The 22,550-nt window shown below is 39.0% G+C and overlaps 1 protein-coding gene across 1 annotated transcript; it reads right to left on the minus strand.

Moving 5' to 3' along the window:
• Positions 1-2,166: 2,166 nt before the first annotated feature.
• LOC308688886 (deoxynucleoside triphosphate triphosphohydrolase SAMHD1-like) lies at positions 2,167-21,751 on the minus strand (the record flags this gene model as incomplete). Its single annotated transcript, XM_081362323.1, has 15 exons — positions 21,644-21,751; positions 12,643-12,737; positions 11,670-11,830; positions 10,552-10,667; positions 10,227-10,298; positions 10,018-10,049; positions 9,775-9,924; positions 9,580-9,680; positions 9,319-9,427; positions 9,043-9,134; positions 8,671-8,783; positions 8,282-8,418; positions 8,065-8,157; positions 2,462-2,566; positions 2,167-2,331 (listed from the first exon to the last, which is right to left on the minus strand). The coding sequence occupies exons 1-15, from the start codon at positions 21,729-21,731 to the stop codon at positions 2,167-2,169; spliced, it is 1,629 nt and encodes a 542-aa protein (XP_081218449.1). The 5' UTR covers positions 21,732-21,751.
• Positions 21,752-22,550: the final 799 nt, after the last annotated feature.

The following is a 22,550-nucleotide window of genomic DNA, read 5'->3' on the forward strand; positions in this document are numbered from 1 at the left end:
ATCAATGATCAATGCTCCTGGACTCCAACATCGCTCAGGCGTCACATTTTGGTGGAAAATGAAAATTGTGTTGACGTGTAAATATCAGATGTCAGGCTCCAACTTCAATAAACAACTCTACAAACAGCATTACCAGCTTCACTTATTACTAACCAGATTTATTTCTGTCATGTGTGTGGAAAAGTTCTTATTGAGATTAACAGAGGTTTAGATGTTGATGATTTATTGAAATTAATAGTTTGGTTTGGTGTCACCATTATGATCATCAGTGTTTAATTCAGTTGGTCAGTTTGACTCTTGATTGTCTACTGTTAGATTTTCTCTGGCTGCTTCTCTTAAATATGATGACAAAGATATAATCATTATGCAATACACTGATCAGTTTCTAGACCATCATGTGTTATTAATTTCATATAATTGATTTAAGTACTGCTTCTACAGCATGATATCTAACCATGTTTAAATGAGAAAATCAGCGTGTGAATCTCAATAACGATGATATGCTTCATGCCGTAATGCATTTTGGGAGCCACTGATGAGTTTTGTAGGAGTTTTGCTTCTTGAGGTTTGAGTGTGTCTAAGTGATAGGAGATAAAAATGGGTATTTTATCATTATACAGATTTTCTAATTTAAACATGGTCAGATATATTGCAGCAGAAATATTGCTATAATCAATTATATGAAATTAATAACACAAATTATGATCTAGAAGCTGATCAGTGAATTACATAACTATTATAAAATTATCATCATCATCATCATCATCATCATCATCATCAAGTAGCTGACATCATCTGATCATATTTTCTCTTACTGTTTTTGCCATAACAATCAGTTCCAGCAGCCAGAGAAAAACATTACAACATCAAGTCAAACTGTCCAACTAAAGCACATACTGATCACCATAATGGTGACATAACACAATACTATTTCAGTAAATCATCAATATCTAAACCTCTGTTAATCTCAATAAGAGCTTTTCCACACATATGACAGAAACAAAGTCTGGTTAGTAATAAATGAAGCTGGTAATGCTGTTTGTGGAGTTGTTTAATGATGTCGGAGCCTGACATTTTGGCCATAATATGAGCACACAGTGAGTTGGAGAGAAAAAAACAACTTAAAGAAAGTCAAGGGTGAAGAGCCCAACTAAAGCAAACACTGATCTCCATGATGGTGACCTCAAACTAAACATTTTCAATAAGACATCAACATCTAAACCTCTGTTAATTCTCAATAAGAACTTCTGTAGACGTGTGACAGAAATAAAGTCTGGTTAGTAATAAGTGAAGCTGGTAATGCTGTTTGTGGAGTTGTTTAATCAGATCTTCAGAGTTCATGTCTTTTATCTTCAGTTCATCTAAGGCTGAATAAAGTTGTAGTTTGTGTTCTTATTACTCTTTCGAAAGATGATTGAAAGAATGTTTCAGGAACATCACACTAACCTTTCAATAACATTCTAGTAACATTAAGGAAACTGGACATTTTTATGTTCTTGGAATGTTAGAAATCAACGTTCCTATAATGTTGAATTTTAAATCAAAATTAAGTTGAAAGAACGTTTGAGGAACATTATATCTTTTAAAACACGTTTACATAACATAAACAAAAACTGGACATTTTTCACGTTCCGAGAACCAACACTGAATATTTGGAGAACTTTCTTATAACAAAAGTCTGTTAGCTGGGATGTTATAAAGTGTTTTGAGGTCATAACATATTTGTGCAAGGAGCCACGAGAAAACAAGTCTTAAATGTGCCCCTGTAATCACAATTGTGTGTGAAAACGATTGTTGAATTGTTAAATAGATGAAGTGCTTGCTGTTCTCCACATTCATCAGTCCTACACTTTCAATCCTTTATATCATAACAACACCATCCCTGATTATCCACTTAAATAATCAATATTTAATGAATTTGCAGTGGCTGTCCCTGATTAGACTAAGTAAAAAAATTAAAGTGTCTGGCAGTAAATTATTCCATTATTTCATACCTTAACTGAAAACAAATGTTTTACACTTTACTGCTTTGCTTTTATGACCTATGTGCACCTCTTGATATACTCCTGTTGTTGTTGTGTTTTTTTTTTTTTTTTTTTTTTTTTTTTGAGTAAAATGTTTTTGTTTTAGTCTCAGAGAAGAATTATCTGTCAATAATTCAGCTGCCTAGGGGAGTCCAAAATGTTCTGAACACCAGATCTGAAAGCACTTCTCAGCCTCTTCCACCTTCTTCTTCTCCTCCATCTTATCTTCAGCTGTCTGATCATCAGTTCTACTGTAATAAACTCTGACAAGCTCTTCGTTAAACTTCTTTGGCAGGAAACTGGACAACTGTCAACAAAAGACAAAAATCACAGTTTTATAAAGATATTTGATCATGTAGTAAATGGCACCCATTAGGAAAAAAAAAAAAAATCTGCAATGATCTGGAATAAAACAGTTTGAGTGTCATCATGAGTACCTGATATTCTTTAACTGTTGAAGCTTGGTTGGGATTCCTCTTGCTGTAGAAATAGACAGATTCAATGGGGTTTTTGTCCTTCATGCCGTGATCCAGATCAACCACCTGAGTAAGAGATGAAGTGATTAGTTTGTGAAGATATGAAGGCAGATGTGAGGGAAGAATAAACTAAACAGTTGAGTGTTTTATTTCAGAGCAAAACCTACATCTTAATCACTTTCCATCTAGTGATCCAATGCTGGATACTCTTATAGGTTACGTCCGTGGATCACGGCTGAACGCGTCTTCTCCGCACTCATTTATAAACAAACATTTTTTTTCGCCTATCGTGCGTCTACTCCACACCCGTACCACTAAAAAGACGGATTATATCCAAGACTTAAGCCATAAATTAGTATTAATATTGATAGCATCACTGGTAGTGTCGTTGCTAACTTAACTTACTGTCCATCTGTTAAAATGGCGAATATATCAGATGTAAGTAGTCTACCTTTTGGTGCAGGTGAGGACACATTTGAGCTACACGCGGTGCAGTCTGAGCTGGAAGCTGTTGAGAAACAGATCCACGACCTTTTAGTGAGACAGGCCGAGCTGATAGATCGGCGGTTAGCTCTTGAAACATCACGCGCCGATGCACACAAATCAGTGATCAACGTTACTAACCCGCTGACTCCGACCTCGTCTACTCCGTGCGTTACTCAGCATCGGTCACGAGCGTCGAGGCCGCGATCAGCTATGGTCTCGTTTACGCCGGCTCCAACATGCCACCACGAAGCCTGGATATTTCCGCAGCGGAAGACGCGAGTCAGGTCTAGACCAAGAAAACTCTCTCCGACCCTCCCGGTTTTCGAGATATCCACACAAAACCGCTTCTCCCCTCTTCGCGAAACAGAACGCGATGCTGTGATCATCGGTGATTCCATCGTTCGACACGTACACGCTACGTTAAATAAAAGTAAGGTGCATAGTCACTGCTTTCCTGGTGCTCGTGTTTCTGAAATCGCTGCTCACGTTCCCGAGATTCTGAACGAGCGCGTCGGAACTGTGGTTCTGCACGCGGGAGGGGCCGACATCAGGCTGCGATAGACAGAGGTTCTGAAGAAAGACTTCAGGAATCTGATCGATACTGTACGCAGCACATCGCCTGATACAACGATCATTGTGTCAGGACCGCTTCCCACGTACCAACTAGGTCATGAAAAGTTTAGTAGATTATTCGCGCTAAATGAATGGTTAATATCATGGTGCAATGAGCAGAAACTGCTCTTTGTAAATAATTGGAATCTGTTTTGGGAGCGTCCTAGGCTTTACCGTGCTGATGGCTTACACCCAAGCAGATTCGGATCGGATCTTCTGTCAGATAACATCTCCAAAATGTTAAATACCTTTTGACTAGTAACCAAAAGTCCAAATCATAGTCTCTGCTGCACCAAATTAACTGATATAAATAGTGTAGAACATTGCATAGAAACTGTGTCTATTCCTCGTTTAGTGAGATCAAATAATAAATCTACTGCAGGATCTAGAAAAAATCTAATTGTTATTAAACCAGAAAATGTTGCTATTAGTAATCAAAAACAATTTCTAAAGCTAGGTCTTCTAAACATTAGATCACTCACACCTAAGGCAGTTATTGTAAATGAAATAGTCACAGATAATAGCTTTGATGTACTTTGCCTTACTGAAACTTGGCTTAAACCTAATGATTATTTCAGTCTAAATGAGTCTACTCCATCAGGATACTCCTATAAGCACGAACCCTGTCTGATTGGTCGTGGCGGCGGTGTTGCAGCCGTCTAAAGAGATATTCTTAATGTTACTCAGAAAACGGGTTATAAGTTTATTTCGTTTGAAATACTTGTACTAAATGTTACGCTCTTAGATGTTAGAAAAAAATCCATATTATCTCTAGCCTTGGCTACCGTATATAGACCGCCTGGGCCTTACGCTGATTTCCTAAAAGAGTTTGCAGATTTTCTCTCAGATCTATTGGTCAATGTAGATAAAGCATTAATTGTTGGAGATTTTAACATACACGTAGATAATTCAAATGATGCGTTAGGGGCTGCGTTTACAGATTTATTAAACTCCTTTGGGGTCAAGCAAAACGTCACCGGACCAACTCATCGTCTTAATCACACACTCGATTTAATTATATCATATGGAACCGATCCAACCGATATAGATATCATTCCACAAAGTGATGATGTCACTGACCATCACTTGGTAACTTGCATATTACGTACTGTTGTTAAAAACCTTGGCATTCTGCTTGACTCCTCCCTTAGCTTTGATCCTCATATCAAATCACTCATAAAGACTGCCTTCTTTCACCTCCGCAACATTGCTCGCCTCCAACCCTTCCTCTCTGTTAGTGATGCTCAGATTTTGGTTAACTCCTTTATTATGTCCCGTCTAGACTACTGCAACTCACTTTTCCTTGGTCTCCCTGCTAAATCACTTCAAAGGCTACAATATATTCAAAACTCAGCAGCCAGGCTCCTCACACATACCAGACGATAAGCACATATCACTCCTATTCTCCACCAACTCCACTGGCTACCGGTTCCGTCCCGGATCAAATACAAAGTGTTACTACTCACCTTCAAAGCACTCCACAACCTTGCTCCCCCCTACATCCGTGACCTCCTGATCCCTTACACTCCTTCCCGCTCACTCAGATCCTCTGACCAAAATCTCTTGGCTATCCCCCGCTCCAGACTCTCCACCCTGGGTGGCAGGTCCTTCAGTGCCTTGGCCCCCAAACTCTGGAACCGCCTCCCACAACCTCTTCATGACTGTCCTTCTCTTCCCTTCTTTAAAGCACATCTCAAGACCTTTTTGTTTAACGATCACTTCTCCACACCTAACTCATAGCTTCATACAGATAACTTGTCTTGTTGTATTGTTTTGGTTGTTGTTGTTGTGTTTCCTTGCCTTCCTACTATGTAAAGCGACCTTGGGTTTGAGAAAGGCGCTATATAAAATAAACTTATTATTATTATTATTATTATTATATGTCATGCGGCGCCGTGTTATTGACCAGGCAGAAGAATCCTTCCATCCACCATGGATAATTTCTCAAATTGCTTATCTAATCTGTCTCAGCTGCTGCCTGAACCCAAACAAACAGATGAACTAGAAGAACTAACTAGCACTATGAGCACCATTCTCTCTAGAACATTGGATGTTGTTGCACCCATTAGATTAAAAAAGGTCAGAGAGAAAATTAAAGCACAATGGTACAATAATACTACGCGTGTTCTAAAGAGAGAAACCCGTAATTTAGAGCGTAAATGGAAACAAACTAATTTAGAGGTCTTTAGAATCGCGTGGAAAGACAGTACGTCACATTATAAAAAGGCCCTAAAAGCGGCCAGGGCTGAGCACCTCCGCAAACTAATAGAAAACAACCAAAACAATCCTAGGTTTTTATTTAACACCGTGGCTAGACTAACAAATAAACAGACGTCACCCGAACAAAATATCCCGTTACAGTTTAGTAGTAATGATTTCATGAACTTCTTCACTGAGAAAATAGAAAACATCAGAACCACAATTGTAAACGTTCAATCCTCAATCGCACCTTATAATTCAGCCTCAATTATCCCCCCGCAAGAACAATTACAGTGCTTTACGACTATAGAACAAAAAGAGTTAAATAAACTTATCACTTCATCTAAAACAACAACATGTTTATTAGATCCTATACCAACTAAACTACTGAAGGAAGTGTTACCTGTAGTGGAAGAGCCTCTCCTCAATATTATTAACTCGTCTTTATCTTTGGGTCATGTTCCAAGAACATTTGGAACATCAATTAACTGGCAGTTATAAAACCTCTCATTAAGAAACCACAATTAGATCATAATAATCTAGCAAATTATAGACCCATTTCAAATCTACCTTTTATGTCTAAAATACTAGAAAAAGTTGTGTCCACTCAACTGGGCTCTTTCTTGCAAGAAAATGATATCTATGAAAAGTTTCAGTCAGGATTAAGACCGCATCATAGCACTGAAACTGCGCTCGTTAAAATCACAAATGATTTACTCTTAGCTTCTGACCAAGGCTGCATCTCAATACTAGTTTTACTCGATCTAAGTGCTGCGTTCAATACTATAGATCACACAATACTCTTAGATCGACTACAAAATTATACTGGTGTTCAAGGACAAGCATTAAGCTGGTTTAGATCGTATTTATCTGACCGCTACCATTTTGTTTATTTAAATGGAGAAAAATCGATCATAACTCCAGTAAACTATGGAGTGCCGCAGGGATCTGTGTTGGGCCCTCTGTTATTCTCAATATATATGATACCACTTGGAAATATTTTAAGGAAACATGGAATTAGTTTCCATTGTTATGCTGATGACACTCAAATATATATTTCATCACGGCCGGATGAAAACGCTAAATTATCCAAATTGACAGAGTGTGTTAAAGATATAAAAGATTGGATGACGCGTAATTTTCTTTTATTAAATCCAGACAAGACAGAGGTAATACTTATCGGTTCAAAAAAACGCCCACAGAACCTCTCACAATACAACTTTGACATCGTAGGATGTCCTGTTACTTTATCCTCTACAGTAAAAGACCTGGGTGTTATACTCGATTGTAACCTGTCTTTTGAAAATCATATTTCGTATGTTACAAAAACAGCCTTTTTCCACCTTAGAAACATTGCTAAGCTACGTAATATGCTATCAGTTTCTGATGCAGAAAAGTTAGTTCATGCATTCATGACCTCGAGACTAGATTACTGTAATGCTTTATTAGCCGGTTGTCCTGCATCCTCAATAAACAAGCTACAGTTAGTCCAAAATGCAGCTGCTAGAGTTCCTACTAGATCAAGAAAATATGATCATATAACAACGATTTTATCATCACTACATTGGCTACCTATAAAGTTCCGTATTAATTATAAGGTATTGCTACTGACTTATAACGCCCTAAACGGCTTAGCTCCAGTCTATTTAACGGATCTTCTATCACCCTATAATCCATCGCGCACTTTAAGATCAATAAATTCAAGGCTTTTGGTCATACCTAGGATATCCAGATCAACCGAAGGAGGGAGAGCATTTTCACATTTGGCTCCAAAACTCTGGAATAGCCTTCCTGATACTGTTCGTTGCTCGGACTCACTCTCCCAGTTTAAAACTAGATTAAAGACGCATCTTTTCAGCCAGGCATTCATATAATATTGTTAATCTTACAGTTTCAAACTACAATCCGGCCTCTAGTTCATAAATGCCAGAGGAGAACTGGCCCCCGACTGAGCCTGGGTTCTCCCAAGTTTTTTTTTCTCCATTAGGTCACCTGATGAGTTTTAGGACACCATTAGGTCATTTGATGGAGTTTTTCGGTTCCTTGCCACTGTTGCCTTTGGCTTGCTCAGTTGGGGATATTTTGTGGATATTTAATTTTATTCTATCAATTAATAAATTCCACTAGAAACAAACTTTGTTGTATTATTTTATTTTAATACTGTGAAGCTGCTTTGATACAATCTGTATTGTGAAAAGCGCTATACAAATATACTTGATTTGATTTGATTTGATTTAGTTTAAGTACTGAATAACTACATAACTTACATAAACTGGTAATTCTTCAGCGTTCAGAGAAACAGTCGGGTCAGTGGGTTTGTACTTCTGCACTGCAGCTTTCCATGTTTCTGTCAGCTGTTCCTGAATTTTCAGATTTGAAAGGGTTAATCAAGTGCTGTACGGTAAATACTGTCTAGATTAAGTTGTGTAGTCATTAAATATGGGCAATATCAGTCACTAAACCAATGTATTTTTCTTTTCTGACCTTTGTCTTGTTTTTCTCAGTCAGACGAGCTTCTCCCACAAACTTTGGCAGTTTTCTCCTGACGATCTTGTCCAGGATGTTTCTGGATTTCTTTAGATTATCAGCATTGGAGGACGAGATCTGCTCAAAGATCCCATCTGACAACAGATTCATTATTTTAGCTAAAATAGTGTACAAGAATGACTTTCTTGAGACCTTTATATTATTTCCCTTACAGTTAAAAATGGAGAATGATGGAGATATTATGGTTCATTTATCTGAAGTGCAGTCTTGTTATTTGAAATGATTTGTTTCAGTTCTTTTGAGTATAATTTCCCAAAACCAGACGTGCCACTTAGCAGCAGACTCACTCAGAGAAAAGTGGGACAATTTTTTAGATTTCAGCTGACCTGTGAGTTTGCTGTATTCCTCTGCTGTCTTTATGGCTTCAGAAATCTTCAGCATATCTTCAGGTTTCTCTTTATGAAGATCACGATCAGTTAGTACGAGCACTTCTGCAAACCTATAACACATACATATGAGTTAGTGTAGACTATGTGCCATATTACTAAATCACTCCAATCACGCTGGGGCGTGACACAGCACGAGTTCCCTCGAAAGGGAAATTTAATTTTTATTAAACTTTTGACAAAAAAATAAATAAATGCAGTCAAAGGTCAAATGCTGAATTTGTGTAATGTCATGTAAAGAAGAAAAAGCATGAGCAAAGGATGTTAAATTGTGTACAACGGGACATATTCACTGCAAACAGAGAGACTCACATCTCTTCAATGATGTTGCAGATCTTGTGCTGGTAGGCTTGGCGATGGAGAGTGTATCGAGTACGAAACATGTCATAAACATTATCTGCCTCCTGTTAGACATAAAAACACCAGAGTCACAGATCCAGTTCCCATAATGCAGTGTTCACATTCAACAGCTTTTTATCTTTTAATTTAGTCACTTTTTTAGATTTGTCCAAAGAAACAAACTGCCACATTTTTAAACAGATAGCTGAACAAAAAAATATATTATGAAACTTGGGTAGTATCATGTACCTTGTCTCTGAAGCAGATGTGATTTCTCCTGTTTATTTCACACACTCGAGCGAACTTCAGCAGACGATGATGGTCAAAACTGTTTCGAATGCCGAGGTGATGACAGTCTCTGAGAAATAAGTATAAAAAAAGATACAATGATAAATATTAAATGTCAGCTTGGCTCTGTTTGCAATAGTTCTCAGTTGCCTTTATTTTAAACTGACCTATACAACCTACAAGAGATTAAAACAAAGCTAAATTATGAATATGGTTTTATACCGTGCAAAATAGTCCCATTTGTCCACATCAATGCCGTTCTGTTTGTTTGCCACAATCTCATACAGGAAGGATTTGTCTTCATCTCTGCCCTCATATGGCCACTGAAAATAAAAGCAAAGGCTGTTTCACTTCAACATTTTCCACTATGTTTAAGTTACTCAGTTTTATTAACACAGCTAGAGTAACAGCACGTACTTCAGCAACTGAATCTTTTGCCCCTTCGATTAACTCTTTAATGAAGGTGACGTCTTTATCATCCAGTCCGTGCTCCTTCAACACATTCTCATTCTCAGTCTTCAGACTCTTCACAATGTCATCAAACATCAGCACTGACATCTGCTCATGCTACAGTAAAGACACAAAGACCGATGAAATCATAAATACATATATTACAGAGCTCAACTGCATTGTGTGCATGAACAATGTGTTCATTCTCACCTTCCACTTCTCAGGGATGTCATCAGGCAAGCCTAAGAATAAGAAGCAGGTCTCAGATGGTTTGTAAGTCATATTTTGCACATAACTAAACTCTTTCAGGTTCATTTACCAGACATGCACACATAAAAGTTTTTCCCCAATGTCATAAATGAGAAATTTGCATGTCCACAGATCTTTCTTATTAGATCTCATTTCACTCTGAAACTTACCTCTTATTTGTTTAATCTTTTTGGCTTTAGGAATAACCAGGCCATCAAATACATGGGAAAATGGACCATGACCTAAAAAAAAATTATAATTAAAATTAATACAGACAAAAGTGTAATATATTACACCGTGTAAATATGATTCTCTTGGATGTGATTTTTAATCTACTTACAAATCCATTTTTAAAATAACTTTTTCCTCACAAATAAATACACAAAGTAATGAACAATACTTTTAGAAAATGTTTAAAATGAACACAATCATGAGATGAAGATTTCATTATAAAAGTTGCAGGTGTTTTATATATCCATAAGCATCAGTACTCACCCAAGTCATGACACAGTCCAGCGATCTGAACACACAGGAAATCCTGTCTGGTGATTTTGAGCTCTGGCTGATTGTCATTAAGAATCTTGACCAGACAACCTGCTAAATACGCCACTCTAACACACACAGACACACACACACACACACACACACACACACACACACACACACACACACACTTCTTGACCAAAACCACAATCTAGTAACTTTTTCAAAGATGTTAATTGCTTTACTTGCATGCAATGTGACCGTTACCAACATTAGAGAACCATGAACGTGCGAATGTATAGTCAAATTATTGAAATATTATAATTAATCTATACAATTTTAATTATCAAATTATCAATGATCAAAATATAATTATTTAAAGATAATATAAAATATGATATTAAATTTAATGTATTATTAAAGGAAAATCCTGAGGTTGGCCGTTTGTCTTCGCTACTCAACTGCGCAGTCATGAGAGTCTATTAATGCCGCAGTTCACATCTCTCACCAAGAAAAACACACAAGTTGTGAGAAATCATGATTAATAAATATGAGACATGGAATAGAATCCATGTATCTTCTTCAACTGAGGGGAATATATCCGTTGTGTTCATCGCAACAAGACGTTATCATGTTCACATCTGTTTACTATCATTCTGACTGTCACACAAATGGAGATATCCAGAGATATTCAAGTCGGTGAAGAAAGTAGTTTCCAGGCATTGCATTTAATGTCATGTATTTATTAATCTTGATTTATAACAAATTGTGTTTTTCTGGATGAGACGGCGTGAACTGTGGCGCTAATAGAGTCTCGTGAACAATGGCCAAGGTAAGGATTTTTGTTAAATAATACATTCAATTTCATATATTAACCCCAGAACACTTGGAATGGGATTATTCTGTGATACTTTTGTATTTTTTTTTTTTTTTAAAGCTTGATTCTGGTTACTATTCACTGCCATTATATGAGCGCGAGTGGGACATTTTTAAAAAAGATTCTCCTTTTGTGGTCCATAAAAGAAAGAAGATCAAATGGCATTAGAACAACACCAACGTTGGTGATAATGTATGACTTAATTTTCATTGTAGGGTGAATTAATATGTTTTTATATCTCTTTATATCTTACCCAAGAGAGTGTTCGAAGCGATTGTGAGAAGCTCCCGGATACACCAGATATGTTCCTCCGAGTTGTTTGATGTGACGGAGTCTCTGAAACTGAGGTGTATCTGTGATCTTCACCAGCAGGGGGTGCAGCGCAATGTGACCATGAATGGGGTCGTTGAAAATCTACAATAGCAAGAATAGATAAGTAAAGCACAGATTTGAGCAATTTCTCTATGAAAGATGCCTTCTAACTTTAGAAATCTAAAGTACATTCATGCTTATGTCCACGGAGTAGGAGAATATTTTACACATGGACATTATGTGAGGCGATGTGGAAGATATTAGGGGCTTTCGCACCAGAGGAACCTTTTCATAGTTCCTAGAATTATTGGCGGAAGATGCCGGTTTTTGGCATGTTTGCACTGCAGGAACTAGGAATGATTTTACTTCTAGGAACTCTTTATGAGTTGGGGTCAGTGTCAGAGAGTCAGTGAACAACATGGTGGAATACAACAATATTTTTAGAAGTGATATTGTCAGGCTTTTATATTTACAGCGAAGTAAGTCAATTGCCTACACAATATATAGCATTATAATATAGCATTATAATATGTAACAATAAAGTTTACATTGGCTTCATAAATTAATTAAAAACATAAAAAATCAAAACACACCTAATGCACTTTGCTTGTTCTTCATTTTATATAAGTAGAGTTTAAGAACCTTGCTGTATTTTTGTGTAATTAATTAAGAGAAAGTACATCGCCATCTTACTCCGACGTCACCTGTCGTCAACACGACTTCTCAGGGAACAACCCTGGTGGCTAGTGCCTACACAGTATAACTAAGTTCCTAGAACTACCCGGTGCGAAAGCCCATAATTACAATCCACATTTAATACATATCGGCAGCACTGCTAAAAACATGTATGTTCCTTCAGGGAAGTGAGAAGTGAAATGACATAAGCAGAAATGTTAAATGAGTAGTTAGTTTACCTTCATTTGTTCTTTTGAGAAGTCTAAGGAGTATGTCTTCAATATATCTTGCAATTCATCATTAATAATCTCCCATAACTGTTGTTTCTCAGGCTCTGGAAAAGCATGACTTTTTATGATCTCAGTGTAAAATATATGTTTTAAATAATTTTGTTTGCTGGTTTGTAAATGCAAGAAAACATTTCAGCAATGCATTTACACTCTTAGAAGAAATGTGTAGAAAAATCACACATAATATGAGTAGCACTCTAGTTTACACATTTTTGGTCAATATAAAATAATACTGTGTTTGAAGAATTCAGTTGTTTTACACATAGTTATGTGCAATTTTAAATCCAACACAATCTGTGTAACCACAAACACCCACAATGTGGTAATATTACGCATTTAAACATCTTTGTGTTGTGCCTCATGTATAAAACGTTCCATAGATTTTATCCTAGAAATTTTCAGTTTTATAAAACCATGCGCACGCCAGAACCTGCACAAAACTCCCTTTAAAAACCCCAGTCAGTGGAAGATTGTGTGTACATGCATCTACACATCAGAATCCCCAGAGTTAAATTAACATTTGGTCCCACTCTAAAGAGTGTTAAAGTAACTCTGAATCAGAGTTAGAGTTAATGAGATAATTCAGTGATTAATTAAGTGATGATTGAGAATTAGTGATAAACACCTGCTGGTAACAAGCAGAATCACTAAAGGAAAGAGAAACACAAGAACTGCTAGTGACTTCCAGTTTGGTAAGTAAGTAGTTTGGTGGTGCATGAGGTTGGACCACCCTCGAAGAAGTCTCGCATTTGCCTTCCAACCCCCCATTCAGCTCTTGGCATTGGAGGCACTGTTCCAACTGTAAAAGCTCGGCCCATCCCACACCCATTGTACACGCCCAAGTAAACTACACCTGTGATAGTGGACCCACTGGCTATAAAGAGCACTTCTACTGTTCGCAACAATGCTGTCGTCAGTTCCTTGTCTCTGTGCAGCGAACTGCTGTCTGGAAGATTCAGACCCCTTTCTACCCCCTGTTTCAGGCACGGGAAGCCATCCCGGGCATGCCAGGCTGGATTCTGCAGACTATAAAACAGGGATAATTGCTTCAGGTGTGTGGTTCACACTTAAGTTCAGGACAAAGACGCTCATCTTCTCCGCTCCAAAGTGCAGTGCCTGCCGACGAGAGGCGCCGTCAAATTGTCCCACCAGAGAACAGCAAGTCAGGCTTTTTCAGCCACTATTTCCTCATTCCAAAGTAAGATGGTGGGCTCCGGTCCATCCTCGACCTTAGGCTCCTGAATCACGCATTAATGAGGCGGCCATTCAGGTTGTTGACTTTGAAGCAGATGCTCTCGCAGATTTGCCCAGGAGACTCTTGCCCAAGGTTCTTATCGGGGATCTGAAAGTTGCTTTCATATCCAGATAGCCTCTCATCACAGACCATTCTTGAGATTCACATTCGAGGAGGTGGCTTACAAGTAAACAGTCCTCCCATTCGGGCTGTCTCTGACTCCACACACTTTTATCAAGTGCATGGACACGGTTCTCTCCTCTCTGAGAATCTGAAGGGAATCTGCGTCATGAACTACCTCGATGGCTGGCTAGTGTTAGCCCAGTCTAAGCGCAAGCTCTGTGCTCACAGGTCGCTGCTCCTCAGTTACCTGGAGATTATTGGGCTCAGAATCTACTCCGTTAAGAGTTTCTCCCCAGCAGATGAATAGCCTTCCTGGGGGCAGTTATCGACTTGGATCAGATGCGGGCCTGGCTCAAGATGGAAAGCTTGCTGAGTATTCAGCGGCGAGTGGTGTCTTTCAAAGTAGGTGTTTTCCTTCCCCTCAAAGCTTTCCAGAGCTTGCTGGGCCTGATGGCAGCCACCTCCTCTGTGGTACCATTGGGCCTGCTCCACTTGTGGCCCCTACAGTGCTAGATAAAAGCCTGAGTTCCGTCCAACACTTGCCATCAGGGACATTTGCGCCAGAAGGTGGATTGTCATTGTGTCACTGCTGTAGTGCATTGGAAGGACCCTCGCCTATATCAGACAGGCCTTCAATTAGGACTGACCTCCATAAGGAAGATTGTCATGACGCTTCCAACTCTGGTAGGGGAGTTCGGCTCCTGGTCCAGCCTGGTGCAACATCTGCATATCAACAGCCTCAAAATGATGGCAGTTTTCTTGGCCCTCAAAACCTTCCTGCCAGCCCAAGAAGGGCACCATGTCCTCATCCGTTTGGACAACTTGACAATGGTGGCCTTCGTAAATCATCAGGGTGGCCTTAGCTCATGATCTCTTTACAAAATAGTGAGACGCCTCCTCCTGTGGGCAAAGTGTGCCCTGGGTTCTCTGAGGGTTGTGAACGTGCCAGGCAGGCTGAACCAAGGCCTGGGCCAGAGTGTCTCCAGGAAAATGGAGACTCTACCCCCAAACAGTTCAGATAATCTGGGAGATCTTTGAGAGGACAGAGGTAGACCTCTTCGCCTCAGAAGCCAACTCTCATTGCCCATCATTTTTCTCTAGGGAACATTTTCTCCAAAATGCCCAATCTCCCTGCTTCCTCAGGTCATCAGATGTAGCAGAGAGACCAGATCTTCAGCACTCCTGGTGGCTCCACTCTGGTGAAACCAATCGTCGTTGACAGCTCTGTGGCTGATTCCGCTGAGGAGAGACCTTCTCTCTCAAGCGAGAGGGTCCCTTTGGCATCCCCAACCTGAGTTGTGGAGCCTACATCTGTGGTATCTCGACGGGAGCCTTTGCAGCTCCCTGTAAGGGTAGCCAACACTATAGTGGAGGCCAGAGTGCCATCTACAAGACGCCGTAAGTGCTAACTTACTTTGCCCGGTCCGGGCCCTCAGGACTTATGTGGAGAACTCTAGCCAGTGTCGGAAGTCAGAGTAGCTCTTTGTGTGCTTCGGAGCCGCTCTAAAGGGCTGCCAGTTACGAAGCAGAGATTATCATGCTGGATAGTTGATGCTATAGCCCTGGCCTTGGCTTAGTGTGCTCTGAATGCCTCATTGGAGTGAGGGCCCACTCCACTAGGGGGATGGTCTCCTCCTAGGCTTGGTCCAGCAGAGTCTCCATTGGGGATATTTGTTCGGCAGCCGGCTGGTCTTCGCCATTTACCTTTACTATGTTTAATAACTTGGACGTCCCTGCCTTTCAGGCATGGATCTTGTCCGCTTGACTGCGTCGGGCATGTGTCGCGTCTGAACACGTTGTTGTCTTTGGAGCTCCATCGATTGATTTATAATTCTTGATTTCTCTTTAAACTCACTTACAACGAACATTTTCTACTTTTCCTCACCTCATAGTTACAACGCGGACTGTTGAGCAGACGCGTCTCAAGCCTAGTGATCCAACGCTGGATACTCTTATAGGTTACGTCCGTGGATCACGGCTGAACGCGTCTTCTCCGCATTCATTTACAAACAAACATTTTTTCGCCTATCGTGCGTCTACTCTACACCCGTACCACTAAAAAGACGGATTATATCCAAGACTTAAGCCATAAATTAGTATTAATATTGATAGCATCACTGGTAGCGTCGTTGCTAACTTAACGTACTGTCCATCTGTTAAAATGGCGAATATATCAGATGTAAGTAGTCTACCTTTTGGTGCAGGTGAAGACACATTTGAGCTGCACGCGGTGCAGTCCGAGCTGGAAGCTGTTGAGAAACAGATCCACGACCTTTTAGTGAGACAAGCCGAGCTGATAGACCGGCGTTTGGCTCTTGAAACGTCACGCGCCGATGCACACAAATCAGTGATTAACGTTACTAACCCGCTGACTCTGACCTCGTCTACTCCGTGCGTTACTCAGCATCGGTCCCGCGCGCCGAGGTCGCGATCAGCCATGGTCTCGTTCACTCCGGCTCCAACATGCCACCACGAAGCCTGGATATTTCCGCAGCGGAAGACGCGAGTCAGGTCTAGACCAAGAAAACTGTCTCCGACCCTCCCGGTTTTCGAGATATCCACACAAAACCGCTTCTCCCCTCTTCGCGAAACAGAACGCGATGCTGTGATCATCGGCGATTCCATCGTTCGACATGTACACGCTACGTTAAATAAAAATAAGGTGCATAGTCACTGCTTTCCTGGTGCTCGTGTTTCTGAAATCGCCGCTCGCGTTCCCGAGATCCTGAACGAGCGCGTCGGAACTGTTGTCTTGCACGCAGGAGTGAACGACATCAGGCTGCGCCAGACGGAGGTTCTGAAGAAAGACTTCAGGAATCTGATCGATACGGTACGCAGCACATCGCCTGATATAACGATCATTGTGTCAGGACCGCTTCCCACGTACCGACTAGGTCATGAAAAGTTTAGTAGATTATTCGCGCTAAATGAATGGTTAATGTCATGGTGCAGTGAGCAGAAACTGCTCTTTGTAAATAATTGGAATCTGTTTTGGGAGCGTCCTAGGCTTTACCGTGCTGATGGCTTACACCCAAGCAGATTCGGATCGGATCTTCTGTCAGATAACATCTCCAAAATGTTAAATACCTTTTGACTAGTAACCAAAAGTCCAAATCATAGTCTCTGCTGCACCAATTTAACTGATATAAATAGTGTTGAACATTGCATAGAAACTGTGTCTATTCCTCGTTTAGTGAGATCAAATAATAAATCTACTGCAGGATCTAGAAAAAATCTAATTGTTATTAAACCAGAGAATGTTGCTATTAGTAATCAAAAACAATTTCTAAAGCTAGGTCTTCTAAACATTAGATCACTCACACCTAAGGCAGTTATTGTAAATGAAATAGTCACAGATAATAGCTTCGATGTACTTTGCCTTACTGAAACCTGGCTTAAACCAAATGATTATTTCGGTCTAAATGAGTCTACTCCATCAGGATACTCCTATAAGCACGAACCCCGTCTGATTGGTCGTGGCGGCGGTGTTGCAACAATCTATAGAGATATTCTCAATGTTACTCAGAAAACGGGCTATAAGTTTATTTCGTTTGAAGTACTTGTACTAAATGTTACGCTCTTAGATGTTAGAAAAACATCCCTATTATCTCTAGCCTTGGCTACCGTATATAGACCGCCTGGGCCTTACGCTGATTTCCTAAAAGAGTTTGCAGATTTTCTCTCAAACCTATTAGTTAATTTCGATAAAGCATTAATTGTTGGAGACTTTAATATCCACATAGATAATTCAAATGATGCGCTAGGGGCTGCGTTTACAGATTTATTAAACTCCTTTGGGGTCAAGCAAAACGTTACCGGACCAACTCATCGTTTTAATCATACACTCGATTTAATTATATCACATGGAACCGATCCAACCGATATAGATATCATTCCACAAAGTGACGATGTCACTGACCATTACATAGTAACTTGCATATTACGTACCCCTGTAATATATCATGCTGCGCCGCGTTATCGATTAGGTAGAACAATCCTTCCATCCACCATAGATAATTTTTCAAATAGCTTATCGGATCTGTCTCAGCTGCTGCCTGAACCCAAACAAACAGATGAACTTGAGGAATTAACTAGCATTATGAGCACCATTCTCTCTGGAAAATTGGATATTGTTGCACCCATTAGACTAATAAAGGTCAGAGAGAAAAGTAAAGCACCATGGTACAACAATACTACGCATGTTCTAAAGAGAGAAACCCGTAATTTAGAGCGTAAATGGAAAAAAACTAACTTAGAGGTCTTTAGAATCGCGTGGAAAGACAGTATGTCACGTTATAAAAAGGCCCTAAAAGAGGCCAGAGCTGAGCATCTCCGCAAACTAATAGAAAACAACCATAACAATCCTAGGTTCTTATTTAACACCGTGGCTAGACTAACAAATAAACAGATGTCTCCTGAACAAAATATTCCGTTAGAGTTTAGTAGTAATGATTTCATGAAGTTCTTCACTGAGAAAATAGAAAACATCAGAACCACAATTGTAAACGTTCAATCCTCAATCGCGTCTTATAACTCAGCCTCAACTATCACCCCGCAAGAACAATTACAGTGCTTTACAACTATAGAACAAAAAGAGTTAAATAAACTTATCACTTCCTCTAAAACAACAACATGTTTACTAGATCCTATACCAACTAAACTATTGAAAGAAGTGTTACCTGTAGTGGAAGAGTCTCTCCTCAATATTATTAACTCGTCTTTATCTTTAGGTTATGTTCCAAGAACATTTAAACTGGCAGTTATAAAACCTCTCATTAAGAAACCACAATTAGATCCACATGATCTAGCAAATTATAGACCCATTTCAAATCTACCTTTTATGTCTAAAATACTAGAAAAAGTTGTGTCCGCTCAACTGGGCTCCTTCTTGCAAGAAAATGACACCTATGAAAAGTTTCAGTCTGGGTTCAGGCCGCATCATAGCACTGAAACTGCGCTCGTTAAAATCACAAATGATTTACTTTTAGCTTCTGACCAAGGCTATATCTCAATATTAGTTTTACTTGATCTTAGTGCTGCGTTCGATACTATAGATCATACAATACTCTTAGATCGACTACAAAATTATACTGGTGTTCAAGGACAAGCATTAAGCTGGTTTAGATCGTATTTATCTGACCGATACCATTTTGTCTATTTAAATGGAGAAAAATCGATCATAACTCCAGTAAACTATGGAGTGCCGCAAGGATCTGTGTTAGGCCCTCTATTATTCTCAATATATATGCTGCCACTTGGAAATATTATAAGGAAACATGGAATTAGTTTCCATTGTTATGCTGATGACACTCAAATCTATATTTCATCACGGCCAGATGAAAACGCTAAATTATCCAAATTGACAGAGTGTGTTAAAGATATAAAAGATTGGATGACGCGCAATTTTCTTTTATTAAATCCAGATAAGACAGAGGTAATACTTATCGGTTCAAAAAACCACCCACAAAACCTCTCACAATACAACTTTAACATAGTAGGATGTCCTGTTACTTCATCCTCTACAGTAAAAGACCTGGGTGTTATACTTGACTGCAACCTGTCTTTTGAAAATCATATTTCATATGTTACAAAAACAGCCTTTTTCCACCTTAGAAACATTGCTAAGCTACGTAATATGCAATCAGTTTCTGACGCAGAAAAGTTAGTTCATGCATTCATGACCTCGAGACTAGATTACTGTAATGCTTTATTAGCTGGTTGTCCTGCATCCTCAATAAACAAGCTACAGTTAGTCCAAAATGCCGCCGCTAGAGTTCTAACTAGATCAAGAAAATATGATCATATAACACCAATTTTATCATCACTACATTGGTTACCTATAAAGTCCCGTATTAATTACAAGGTATTGCTACTGACTTATAAAGCCCTAAACGGCTTAGCTCCAGTCTATTTAACGGATCTTCTATCGCCCTATAATCCATCGCGCTCTTTAAGATCACTAAATTCGAGGCTTTTGGTCATACCTAGGATATCCAGATCCACCAAAGGAGGGAGAGCATTTTCACATTTAGCTCCAAAACTCTGGAATAGTCTTCCGGATACTGTTCGTTGCTCAGACTCGCTCTCCCAGTTTAAAACTAGATTAAAGACGCATCTCTTCAGCCAGGCATTCATATAATACTTTTAATCTTACAGTTAAATCCGGCCTCTAGTTCATAAACGCCAGAGGAGAACTGGCCCCCGACTGATCCCGGGTTCTCCCAAGGTTTTTTTTTCTCCATTAGGTCACCTGATGGAGTTTTTCGGTTCCTTGCCACTGTTGCCTTTGGCTTGCTCAGTTGGGGATATTTGGATATTTAATTTAACTAATCAATCAACGATACTATTGATCAGCATTACCAAACATGGACGTTCCATTAGAAACAAACATTGATGTATTGTTTTAATTTATTACTGTGAAGCTGCTTTGATACAACCTATGTTGTGAAAAGCGCTATATAAATAAACTTGACTTGACTTGACTTGACTGTCTTGCGCCCCTAATAGTGGTCCGGACTGTTTCTGCTGAGGCTCTTACTTCATAGCCCGAGCCTCACTAGTTAGCCAATGCTTCCTAAGGGCCCTCCTAGTGGCACACTATGTCAGAAATAGAATGGGACATCGGTTTACCTTCAGGAATGTCATGTCGTGCCACATTCAGTGTAGACAATATCCCTTTTAAATCCATTTAAATGCTTTTGTCACGTCATGCCCTTCACGTCTGGTAGGGCATGCTGTAAGTTTGTTTTAGTTGTTTTGTTTCTGCTCATTCTCTTCTCTTCTCTTTTTTCTGTTCTGGTTCCTCTTTCCTTCAGTAATTCTGCTTGTTAAAAGCAGCTGTTCATCATTAATGCTCAATCATCACTAACATATTCAATTATCGCATTAGCTTCCGTCTTAAATGGTCTTTGTCTTGATCTTGGAGGATTTGATCTTGACTACACTTCTGGTTTACCATTCCTGACAAATTGTGTGAATGTGTAAAAATTAACACAAAAAGTGTTGTCCCAAACCTCACACATTGATGTGTAAGAATTTAACACAGTTTGAATCAGTTTTAACACATCCTTTCTAAGAGTGGATAGTGAACTTTCCAGAAATGTGCAGCTTATATTTGTGTTCATTTTAGCACTAATATAAATATTTCCATATATGAGCTGTAAAGTTTTCTAATTTAATATTTTAATGGTGGGACTAATTTTAGGAAAGTAGTTCAAGCAGATGAAGTTCTGGTTATGCCCTTCTGACGTAATTCCTGTAGGCGGAACAGCTTTCTTTCTATCCTTGTTAGATCTATTGCATTCACTGGCAGGTCAAGTCAATGTGCGCTCGAAAGAAACACATAGCATTATTTGAATGTACTAACTAAAGCCTTAGACTTGAACAATAATGTCGTACTGAACTTTGTTTGTTTTTTACGATTTTTTACTAGTTTGTAAATCGGATGTAACAGATGGATATTATTCTAAATACAAATATGGAAGCAGGAGATAGACAAAAAGATAGACTGATTATATATACACATTATCATATGAAACTGAGTTGTGTATATGAACTGCAAAATTAAATCAAATCACATATTTCTTCCCTTACCTTCACTTTCTTTAAAAGATTTTTTTAGATCCTGAAGACTTTTCCGGTGATCAGAGAGAGTTTTTTTGTTTTTTTCAGATCGAAGCATCTTTTTTTGTTTTTGGTCTTCTTTCTGTGAGTTGTTAATAAATTAGATGAAGAGGCAATAAAGATCTGTAGAACTGCATACAGATTTTATAGATCCAGCAACTTAACTCGCTGGATTACATGATGAGGAAAGTCATTGTCACTAAACTATAAGGGTGTGTCTCAGACAAACATTGAACTGTAGTGAAGGGGAATGAGTCGGATCAGAGCGACAGCTGCTGGAAACACATTCAGGAAGTGCAATCACACAATATTTGCTGTATAGTTCTTGTATATATATTTGTCTTAACTGCCTTTGGTAGTGGAGCCTGTTAAGCAAATAAATACAAATGTAATGCAAATATTATTTGATAAAATGTGAATGTTAAAGGGATAGGTCATGCACAAATTTACATCTCCTTTATTCTGTGAAAAAAAAAAAATATATATTTTGAGAAATGTCTGTTTTTTTGTTGTTGTTGTTGTTTAAATGGGGTCCAGTGTTGTTTCAACACCAACAATCCTCAAAATATCTTCTTCTGAGTCAAAAGAAGAGACATGACAGCAGTGATACAATAGTCATATGACACTGTGATAATGACTTCTCCACTACACCTAAGCATTTATAGATCCAAGTACTTCTGGAAAAAAGCTGTGCTTGTAACAGGTTTGCTGGGTTTGTGGTTGGTATTGTTTTTTCATGTTTAATATATTTCCTTTTAAATTATTGTTCCTCGTTCATGTCAGGTGTGTCTTGATAGTAGATGTGACAGGTGATGTCCTGAAAAACAAAAGACACACTAACACCCATCTAAAATACACACCTGAGCAGGTTCAAACT

This window comes from Scardinius erythrophthalmus (genome assembly GCF_964197995.2).
Source record: "Scardinius erythrophthalmus genome assembly, chromosome: 3".
NCBI classification, from domain to species: domain Eukaryota; kingdom Metazoa; phylum Chordata; class Actinopteri; order Cypriniformes; family Leuciscidae; genus Scardinius; species Scardinius erythrophthalmus.